The 11,358-nt window shown below is 36.9% G+C and overlaps 3 protein-coding genes across 3 annotated transcripts in view; 1 reads left to right on the top strand and 2 right to left on the bottom strand.

Annotated features, from left to right (window-relative positions):
- Positions 1–276: 276 nt before the first annotated feature.
- On the bottom strand, positions 277–4,188 carry LOC124153686 (transmembrane protein 199). The gene is made up of 2 exons (XM_046526996.1): positions 3,729–4,188; positions 277–805 (listed from the first exon to the last, which is right to left on the bottom strand). The coding sequence occupies exons 1-2, from the start codon at positions 4,186–4,188 to the stop codon at positions 567–569; spliced, it is 699 nt and encodes a 232-aa protein (XP_046382952.1). The 3' UTR covers positions 277–566.
- LOC124153687 (biogenesis of lysosome-related organelles complex 1 subunit 5) lies at positions 4,097–5,152 on the bottom strand. Its single transcript, XM_046526997.1, has 4 exons — positions 5,048–5,152; positions 4,866–4,948; positions 4,593–4,781; positions 4,097–4,434 (listed from the first exon to the last, which is right to left on the bottom strand). The coding sequence occupies exons 1-4, from the start codon at positions 5,064–5,066 to the stop codon at positions 4,270–4,272; spliced, it is 456 nt and encodes a 151-aa protein (XP_046382953.1). The 5' UTR covers positions 5,067–5,152; the 3' UTR covers positions 4,097–4,269.
- Positions 5,153–5,157: 5 nt separating this feature from the next.
- Positions 5,158–11,358, top strand: part of LOC124153688 (arfGAP with SH3 domain, ANK repeat and PH domain-containing protein) — a 131,643-nt gene continuing 125,442 nt past the window's right edge. Inside the window, exon 1 of the mRNA XM_046526998.1 lies at positions 5,158–5,431. Within this exon, the coding sequence (XP_046382954.1) occupies positions 5,306–5,431 (126 nt within the window). The 5' untranslated portion in view covers positions 5,158–5,305. The remainder of the gene's footprint in view (positions 5,432–11,358) is intronic.

The raw sequence follows: 11,358 nt of genomic DNA, 5'->3' as shown, positions 1-11,358 counted from the left end.
TCATCGATTTTGCCAAATATATTTTATGGAATAAATTGAACAAGCTTTCTAATCAGTCATCATGAGGTATCCCTTGTTGCTTATGGCTTACTTATAGAAGAGAAGTGAAAATTTAGGGTGCAATTTGAAAAATTCTAGTCCAAAATGAAAAGTTTTTGATTGAACACTTTTATCACTTAAATAAAAATTGATCAATTCCATTAGATGCTTTTTTTAATTCCACTTTACAGCCACGTCACAACACACACGTGAATGATATTTAGCAAGCTTGTGTTAAGTGAATTATTTTAGTTTTATTTTCTTGTAACAAAACAAAGCATACACAAACCATAACACCATATTAACGAAACATGCTTAAAAATGAAAAAAATATATATCACAAAACAAGGAAGTAAAATACAACTTACAAAATGCAGCGACAAGAGTGAATTTGAAACTTTGCCTCAAGATTATAATCCATGAAATCATTCTTTAGTAGTTACATTTTTCACCATTTCATGGATAATTCAACAGTTTATGTAAATGATTTACAGGTAAACAAGAAACAGAATCAACAGGACAAAAATTCAATCTTGGTGCAATTTATATTTTTCAGGAGGAAAAATATCCTCTGAAAGTTTCTTTGCTAGAAAGTATATCTCTGCAAGAGCAATTATGAGAGCACATATAATACCCAGCAGTAGTCGAAAACCAAAGTCAAGAGATCCCACCATCAGCTCAATTCCAAGGAACCCAAACACAAATCCAGTTATGACAGAGACGACAAACTGAAAGACTGCAATCAGCTGACGGTTTATCTGCTGCACTGTAAAAGAAAAATGACATGTATTTTAATGCTCTAGACTCCATTTAAGTTATCCAGTAAATATGAAATAACTGCCATGTGTGGAATAGTTAAGACAGAAAGAATAAATCACATAAACCTGAGTATTAATAATTTCAAGTTCTTGGTTAGGAAGCAAAACAATGGTAAACTAGAGGTTTAAGTAAAGATGTGATTATCCATACTAATGGAACAGAAAGCCCAAATAGATAATTTAAATAGAGAAAGTTCATTCATGATAATTTTCGTAGTATTTTTCTTTTGGTTTCTGAGCCATGCTTTCTCTGCACCATTAGAACCAATTTCAAACTAAATTTTTTGAGGTGGGTAAGGGTAGGGAAGAGAGAACAGAGGATGAAAGTAACAGAGGACAGGCTAATGAAGTGATACATGACTCCATTGAACAGTTAATTGAGGCTACTATAATTCAATAAGTTCTTTTTTTTGGAATTTGAACAGCTTAACTGATTTACTAAAAATATGTGTGGATTTTGGGTATTCAATATATGCACTCGTAAGGCTAAAGATAATACAGTACCACAACTTAGATACAATTTTCTATACATTTCAATTCAACTCTGACTAGCTGCCAACCTTGATTACAGGATGAAAAACACCTGGAATATGTCGCCTTTCTTTTTTGCTTAGAAAAGACAGGCTAATTATTAAATATTTTGAATTTAACTTAAGAAAAAAATGCAAATATAAGAATAGAAGTTGAAAATTTGAAATATGCCAGTTGCACAGAGCAATTTCTTTAAAAGTACATAATAGAAACCAAAGAGAATTCACATCTTATTTCATGAGAGCAGAGTTGGTAAGTTAGCCATAAAAACTTCTCTAAACAAAAAAATGCATGGAAGAAACAGTAGGTTTCACTTGAACCACAGCACAAAAATACCATTATGAATTAGTTTTAATGTCTGTGGTGTAAACAATGGATCAACCAACGGATCTAGGTAAGAACACCAATTGAGAAAAATCAAAGTCCTTGAAGCATACTTGTCTTAAGAACATAAGGGAAGAAAAATTAGCTCCACATATGGTTGTATCCAGAAGACCTTTTCAAGGCGAGAGATTCATTTGGAGAGAGGGTACATTTTGGGGAGGGTTCATTTGGAGGGGTAATGACCTCACTCCACAAAGTGAAGGAAGATTGAACCCCCCTTGCATTCTTTCACTACCTGCTTGCTACAGACTTCATAGAGGAATGAAAAAATGTGATCACACAAAAGTGAAGTATGTAATTAGTGTGACAAATTTAAGGAAACGAATAATGAGTGAAGATCAATTAAACTATGCCAAGAGATAAATAAAGAATTTTCCAGACTATTAATATGGAGGAAGGGGAAGTTCAGAATAAGATGTAGAATGGAAGAGCTTGAGAAATGGATGGACGAAGACCCAGCAGCAATGTTGCTGAGTTACATCTGATACAGATAGTATCAACAACCATTTGATGTTCTCTGCATTTAAATAGGTAAGTGCAAAAGTACAGTCTACTTAAAACTTGGCAGCCCTTGCGATAATGTCGGTTTTGGGCGAGGACGAGTCTATTTTCAGGAAGCACTGCTACAATGAGGTTTATATTAAACTTGGAATATTTTCTTGGAGATCGACATGATTTAAGCTCTACGCTTGACTCAGTCTGAAGTGTTCTGCCTTCCCACCACAGCCACTTTCCAAGCACTCAGTGGAGTTCTGTTGAGCACTCAAGAGGCCACCAAGTTTTGACAGGGCAGAATAATTCCTACTATTTATAATGACCCGTTAGATTTAATTTAAGTGGACTGCACTATCCAAGCTACAAAAATATACATTGGTAGCCACAGTAAAACCTGAGAAAACTTGGTTAACCAGAAATTTATAAACAGGAAAAAATTGTTCCCAGAGAATAGAATGTGGTTTTACAGTTATTTATCACTTAAATTGAATGAAAATGCCATTTAAAGAAGCAATAGGAACAGCATTACTGATTTCTAAGAATCATGTAAGACATAAGGCACATTTTTTCTGATATTTCACAGGAATTAACCTTCAGTTTTTATGCTTTAAAAAATCTCAAAATTTGTTTAACTATATGCCGGATTATTGTAAATCCCATTTCACAAAGCAGTTTTTAGTTAAATACTTTTATTTACTCAGGCCTACTCTTCTCATACATAACATTGCAAGATTGACCAACCTATGAGTGGGTGACTAAATATTATATGCCTAGGAGGACAAAGGGTGTGAGACTCATGCTGGGAATCTTTAACTTTTGAATGCATGCAAACTGTTAGCCAGAGACAGTTTGAAGGGAACAGACATTGTGGTCTTATGAAAATAAAATCTTGCAAAATTATGAAGTTTACATGCATTAAAAGCTAGTCTAAATCAGAAAAAATCGTGGTCCTGAGGAATTCTAATAAAGGCAGGTTTCACTGCCTATGATAGTAGGATGATACAGAGGTAAAAAGCAGTATTCCTTGAATAAATTGATACCAATAATACGAAACAACAGCATCATGAAATTCATGGAGAACACATCTGGAGTAAGTTACATTTCACTCAAAAGAGACCTATGGGGAAGAATTCAAAAGATAATAGCACTAGCAAATGAAGATATTAACTGCATAGCTAATGACAAGCCACTGAATTCAAAATTATGCTCAGATCCAATGTCTCAGTGACTCCAGTCATACAATATTAACCAAACAAAGGAGTTGGAAAAAATGAGAAATATTTAAAAATAGATCTTTTAAAATTAATTGACTTGTAATGAGTAGATTAAAATTATGATTCTGATTAAGTTTCCCAGTCAGAAGTCAAGGGTAGCATTGAATATTACTGAAGTTAAAAATAAAATTTAAGAGAAATTAATTGAAAATGGGAATGTCAAAATTTCTGGCAGATGAACACTTACACTGATATGAAATGGTCTCTCGAGGCTCATGTTTTCTGCTAACATCCACATTTCTAGTCATTCTCCTATAATCCCTTTCATCTTGCTCCAAACGCAGCCTCTTGACTCTCTCTTCCAGCACGGGATTCCTCTTAATTGGCTTTGGCATTGGCAAAACAACCTTACACTCTTCTAAAAGGCTGTGTAAACAAAGGTCATGATTCATCCCAAGATTTTCGACGTGTTTATCACTCTTTTGCAATTTCTCTAGTACCCATTCTACGTCTTTTACACTGAAAAGTACAGTAAATGAGGATTCCTCTCCTGCTTCCTTTTCATTTGATTCAATATTATGCAGTTCCCGTAAGTCGGTGACGCTTTTTGGCATAATTTCATCATCACTAACTTCTAAATTCTTAATGACGGAAAACAATCGAGCAGACGGAATTATTTTGATGGATGGATCCTTTATCGACTCCATCTTAGGATGTGAGCTATGAAATTACTTATGGGATACAGAAAGCGTTTATGTGCAGATAATGCTCCACGATGAAACGAACAACTATTCTGCTTGTAATTTCTGGCCAAGTTGTTCGTAATACTCCCTCATTTCCTTTTCTTTCTCGCCAAAAGTTGCCTCCACCTTAGAACATTTTTGGGTAATATCTTCTACAAAAGATTCCCATTCAGCCTTACGCCTCTCTCTGTTGTTTGCGAGGGCTTTATCCTATGAAAAACAGAGAATCTGGTTATTGAATCAGATATCTTGCACAATAAAAGAAACTTTAAGTGCTAACGAGGCTTGATAATGTGCATTGGAAAACATATGACAGTATCCCAGTAGTTGACACTGGAAAATACGCGCAACACGAAATAAAATCTTACCGGACAATACTCTTCTTCCTTCTCCAGAATTCTGTTACACATCCCAACCGCTACCTCTAAATTAGCATTTAGCGTGGGGAGGTGAACATCAGACGAAAGTTTTAACCGGTCTATCTGTGTTTCTTTTATCTCCGTCACTCTTTCAAGGATTTGAAAAATTTTCTCGACCTCTCTGTCGGCTCTCCTCTCCTAAAATTTGAAGTTTATTAGAATTTTATGCAAGAAATAATTTGTTTTAAATACAAAAAACAAGGGAAAAAATAATACCCTAACCTCGAATTCCTTCAAGAAGTACTTGATTTCCCCTTGCAAAAATGGTCCGTGATCAAAAAGGCGAGTCCACAACTCTCCAGTATCTGCAATCGTAAGTTTACTTTAAAAATTAGTTCACTTCTTCCCTTATAAATAAAAATTTTCTCTTGAATGTTTACTGAATCATATGTTCCTTCACCTACCCTTTACAACTGCTGCCATCTTCTGCCAATGAAATCACATGATCATACGATCCTCCTTTTTGGTCGACAAAGGGAATGATGGGTAAAGTCGTAGATGCTGCGATGCCTGCGATGTTGCCACAAATCGTCACAGTAGGCTCTGATCGTTAGTAGTAGATTGGTGTGTGGGAAAGTGAAAGGTTTGTCATATCATCGCAATGTGAGAGGAAGCTCATCTTTGTTTGTGTTTTGTGGATAGTGTACTACTAAACCTTCAAAATGCCTGGTCTAATTGGTGTGAGTGAATTCGTCGAGGAGACGCGGGAGGATTACAATTCGCCGACGACTTCGACCTTCGTGTCGCGTATGCCTCAATTCCGACAGACAATAGCTGCTTTGGAGGAGGTAAGCATGGAGTTCAGTGCATAACAAATTTTTTCGTCTTCCGTTGGATTTTGTTGTGGAGAAATTGTAGGTGGCGACAGATTTTAACTAGGAAATTTCTAAGGAATTAGTGATTGTCACAGGAAAACACATTATGTTGTGACTGTTGTTGTGCTCTAGATAAGATTTGGTTAACATGTTTTCGTGATAACATGTCAACACACTGCCTTGCTCAGCTGTTTTTTATTATTTGAGGATATATTTTTACTTTGGAAGGTTTGTGTCCTCTGATTGTGTTCATTGGTGTATAGTTAATGGATAAATACGTTTCATCGCTGAAATTCGATGACAGTTGCCAAATTATTTAGCAGTTATCGTTTTTTTGTATGTTTATGACATTTTTCCACCGCTCTTCGTTTCTCTTTCGTATTTTCATTTCGTCCTGGTGATAGAAAAATATTCTATTTTTTGTGTTTAACTTTTGTGATGGCTGTTGTCTTTGCAATAAGTTAAACACCGTTCTGCACGTATCCAACTCCCTTTTGTTGGGCTTGTTGTCTCGTCGGCTTCACTTACGTGATCATATTGATTCTTTGTTGTGTCATCTTTTTTTGAATTCTTACTGGGCGGAAATTCAAATAGTTATGTGATAAGGGATATAGGTGCCAGTCATTGACTATAGCTGACAGTTAAGTGATTTCGGAAAGCATTTAATTTATGAGCTGTCTTTTTGACAGCTCAAGATGTACGTTCGGTTTTGACACCGAGCGCCCTTAATGGAGGGTTAGTACTGGTAAATTTTTAGTTTATAGCTTATCGGGATTTTACAATGTGCTGTCTTTGATGTCAGTACCATAGAGCTCTTGTTATTGGTGGGCATAAACCGGCATTAACGGCGACGATCGTCCAATTTATAGTTCACCCCTCCTGATAGTCAATATGTTTGCTGTGTGCGAACTTTTATTGCTGACGGTTCAGTGATTTTGGAGAATTTTCCCTTTTTCCTGTTATTGTGATTATATTAATTTCTTCTAAGAAATTACATCTGGAAATGGGATGCATGTTGTTGTTGCGTTCGTTACTTCATTTGTGTTTTTTGTTATACTTCCGTGTCTAAGGTTAAGCTACCATGGATTACCATGATTTTCGCATAGTACGTATTTCCATCTCATCTTTTCTAATATCAAGGACACTCGAATCTCTCTCTTGAGTCATTGTTCATGATATTTACGTGTCGTTCTTCTGTGAAATTTTTTATCAAATAGTTTGCTAATCTGGCTTCCTTGACAAAATTTAATACGAAGAAGTCCTTAGCTGTACTAACTCGTTTAATATAAAAACATTTCTCCTCGCATTCAATTCAATTCTTAATGGAAAAAATTCCTCATCTCTCGTGTGGTTTACCTTGTCTTTAGCGTTCGTAAAGAAGTAGTGAGCCTTTTGAAGTGAAGTATTTCACAATTTATTGACTGGTATTTTGTTAAGCTTTGGTATTTTATCAAATTATTTTAAGAATTCGCAAATTGTTTGTGCATAAACCACGGATCTATGCGTACAATCAGGACGTTTTTCTGAGGTCCTTTTAAAAAACAGCTACAGTCTACTCACTCCCGGTCAAGTTACCTGGAGTGGGAGGGGCATGTTGAATTTTCAAGGGCGCAAAGCTGTTTCTGGAGCATTTTCATTTATTTTTTTGCTGATTTTCCTTGGTATTTTTCTTCTCCAGCCTTCCGATGGGCAGAGTTAGACCACCTTGCTGTCTGTGGCCGCTTGTGGCGAATTTCAAATCTCATATCATTTGTATGGTACCTATAATCCGCTGCATTGCTCTACGAATGTTTCTAGTGGAGAATGACGGAGGTTATTTTTCAATTATTGGGACACGCCGTAATTAGTTGCCTGTCTGGAGCATCCTCGTGTAGTGTTCTTGAGTTTACGTCGTATTGACTCTTCTAATCGATGTAAATACTCCAAATTTTTGGATGTTAGGCCGTAAATCATTGAGGAGTGGAGTGAAGAAAGACGCAGAGAAATGACGGAGTTAACTGAGATATTTTTTACTGAAAATCGAGTTGCGAAGTTAAGCTCTCAATTCTCATGCGAATAAATTCAATATTTTGTAGCGATACTGATGTCGTAGCAGTATATTGGTAGTATTATTTTGCTGAAAGCTAGTCGTGGAAGTTATGGTGACGTAATGGTTTTCGCAAGCTTTTAAACGCTGGTCTTTTTATCGGAAAGATCCCTGTTCGAATTCGAATCTTCTGATGCTCCGATTTCAAATCCTCGCGGTGCGATTTTGTAACTCATTTTCCGATTTCGTGGGAAATTGCTGGTACTCTTCCTCCCTCCTTGCTTTGGAATTCACCCGCCATTGACCCAGTACGTATGAGCTAGACCATCTACGGCAAATCCTGAAAAATAATCGGAGATAAATTGCTTTCCCCCTTTACATTCGACTCGGCATGTACGGGTTGCTAGAAATATTTGGCGTATCTTCTAGAATACCTGGGAATTTTATTGTGTTTCCAATGGTATGAAATTGCTGGGAGAATGGCAGTAAAATGTAAATGTCACTTTGGCCGCGCAACTCAAGTGTTTGTATTTCCTCTTCCTCTTTCGCCTTAATATGCCTTTGCTATTTTAACTTCCCGCCCATAGGATTTCATTCAGATGGTGGTCCAAAATCATTGACTTTAATTGTAGTATAGTAATTTTACCTAAGTTGAAGTTATTAATTAGCTGTTTTTTTTCGTTATCGCCTGTATTAGAGTATTTCTTAAAAACATGTCTATTGTCTGAAACGATAAGTCTGGAAAATTGCCAAAATGATCTGTTCAGTCTAGAAAAGAGGAGTAATTTCAGTTAGGAATTCAAATCACCTCCTTAATTTACATGTCTACAACAGTTTTTGAGGGCTGCTATACAACATTGGTAACACATTAATTGGTCGGGAAACCCTACGTGCCTCTTCAAATTCCCCTCCATCTATCGTGATCAAATGATTTCCTGGCAAATGTGTCTCAGAGGAAACATAAGAGGCACAAGAGCGTTCGAGGTAGCCGTGCGGTAACCAAAAGCTGAGGCCAACATTGAAACCCCAGCGTTAATACTATTTAGGGATATTGGAAGGACTGAAAAATAAATTTTATAAAAATCTTGATAAATCAGTGTGACAAGTGATTTAAACTGGGTTGCCCCAGGAAGATTTAGACCCAGGGAAAAATCTTCCTTGAATCAATACTGCAAGATTTTGTTGAATTTACTTAATGGAAATAAAATTTCCCATCGAAATAAAAAATATGGAAACAATTGATATCGTCGTATTCAGCTGATCAGACCCATCGTGGTATCTTGGATTTTTCCATTTCACTCGCGGGCGCGACCATAGATACCCGAAATCGCTCTTGTTTATATTTACTCCTGAGGTGTGTATGAAGAGTATCTCTGGTGGTGCACTGGATCGCAGCTGCCATCGTCTCTTCGATAGAGAGTCGTCCTCAAGGAAGAGGTGAGATCCTCGAGGCTTTTTTTGCTCGGCGGACGATGCTCTGGCGACGTGTTGAAAGGCCGTTTTACACGGTACACGGAATTGCGCAGGTTAGAGCTGCATTAATTTCTAAAATGGCGTGGAATTGCGCGAATGCATGAACGAAATTAGAACAGGGGCTATTTTGCCGTCTCGCATCCACGCATTCTCGCATGTGTTCTAGCAATTCACCGCTTTACACGACGCAATTTTGATTGCGCCTTCACACGTACGTCAGACTGCGCAATTCCGTGTATCGTGTAAAACAGCCTGAAGAATGGGCTTCAAAGCTCGGCGGTCTGGTGCACCATTGGAGAACCTTCAGAGGCACTCGTATAACCTGGGCATGCTGGAGCCCCTTGAACAATCAGGACTTACCTGCTAGTGGTCTTTACTTATTATTAACCTTTGTGGTGCAAACAATGTTTTCTGCGAACTGGATGAGGTCCAGCTTCCTTGAATGATAACTGAAAGTTATGGGAACGAAAGCTATGGTAACAGCGAGCACTTAAAAGTTGGGAAATATGATTTTACTCGCAAGAAAGGCTATTTTTTGTGAGAAATAAGGAAGTATAAGAAATGCTACGCAGCAGAGAATTATTAAAAAGTGTAAGTACTATCGCATAAATAAACGTTAATCTTATGCTTTTTTTAAAGTAAAATTGGTTGCTAAAAGTAGTTCAGCAATTTTATTTCACAGAATAGGAGGGCGCAATTTTCCCCTTTCGGTCCATGGTATCCGCCACTGTGAACCATCTCCTATGAAATCTACTCACGAATAATACTATCAGCGTCAGCCACTCCGTGAGATGCCGTCATGTAATATAAGATGGGTATCTATGAATGCTTTATCCAAATCTTTCGTTTTGGACTTGATAATGTCGGAAACGGGCGAATGTGGAGTGTAAATCCTTTATAGATGATCCTCAAGGTAATTTCCAGGACATTCCCCTTCTTTGTATTTCACGTTTCAACAAAAGCAACGGTTCACTTGCCAACAGAATCCCTGTCAACTGGCGTAAATCTGAAAAAAATTGCCGAGGAATAGACTAAATCGTAGTATACCGTTAGTCAATGTAATCTGAGCCTTAGGTGTACCTGCCGTACGTCTTACGCGCATCATTTCATTTGGTCGCTGTACTTGTGCTCCATACGGAAATATCTTGGAACAAGGAAAATAACTCGCGGCTGTTGCAAATAAAATAATATTCCTTGTCAGGGTGTTAAGCTTGATTTTCGTTTTCCGCGCTCTTGTTTCCAGCCAGTACACATGATACTGTGCCGTGTTCCGTGAAAACACGCATTGTTTATTGAGACAGAGAAAATGACTTAAGGCTTTGCAGAAATTATTGAGAGGGCTTCAAGAGTGCGCAAATGCCGCGGGGTATTATGAAAGTGACGGATGGATGGATAAATTATGTACATCTTCGTTAATGAGAAATGTTTTCACTGTCGGCACAAGGATAAGAAAATTTTGAAATGCAGTTGTTGATATGAGTTTATTCTTTAGTTTTTGTTTTTTTTTTTAATTGTTTATGGGTTTTATTTTATTATGGGTATCTTTGTTTTGTTTTTTTGCAACGCTGTCAATCTTTAAGTACGTTGTGCCTTGAGAGATTTGGTGGTGCAATGTGCATACTGCAGACAGACTGGAGTTTTAAGTTTAATTCTGCTCGCTTTCATAAATTCAATTCACTTTATCAATGAGGGATTTTCTTGCCGTTGAGGCATTATAAACATAATAGTGTGATTTACAGTGAAAAATTAATATGAATAAAATCACTATCAAAGTTTACCGTAGGGGTAAGTAATGCGAAATAAAACAATAAAAAAGATTTGAAAATCATTTGGGAACTTACTGACCTTTCGAACAGCTGCTTTACGGAAAATAAAGAGTAAAATGATTTGTGACATCAAGGAAAAAAGTAACAATATAATAGCAAATTCAACATTTTCGAGCTATAATTACAAAAATGATCTCAGAAGTACATAGTAAAAATACAAGATTACAGACCTTCCCTCACAAAAATTACAGCAAGGGTATTTTCTGACGGAACTGCCAGATCTTTTATGAAATAGGGTGAGTAATTTATTTTGAAGTGATGTTTTAGACTTCAGCGTTCTTGCGTGAGGTGGCAAGGAATTACATTTTTCTATCCGTTATCTCTATGAAAGATTTGTTGAGATGTGAGGTTCTATGCCGGGGATTATGTATAGCGACGAGACGGTTACGGCTTGAAATTGTACTAATAGTTTTCAAACTGCCAAATTTGTCGGCGATGTAAGGAGCGTTACTAAAGTGCACTATTTTGAATGAAAGGAAAATGATGTGGTATAGGCGACGTCGTTTCTATTTCAGTCGGTTAGAGCGAACGTATGAACTTCCTTCTCCTATTCCATTTTTTCAAGCCAAATATGT

The sequence above is a fragment of the Ischnura elegans genome, chromosome 2 (genome assembly GCF_921293095.1).
Source record: "Ischnura elegans chromosome 2, ioIscEleg1.1, whole genome shotgun sequence".
In the NCBI taxonomy this organism is placed as follows: Eukaryota; Metazoa; Arthropoda; class Insecta; order Odonata; family Coenagrionidae; genus Ischnura; species Ischnura elegans.
This window is presented reverse-complemented; position numbering and strand designations above follow the sequence as displayed.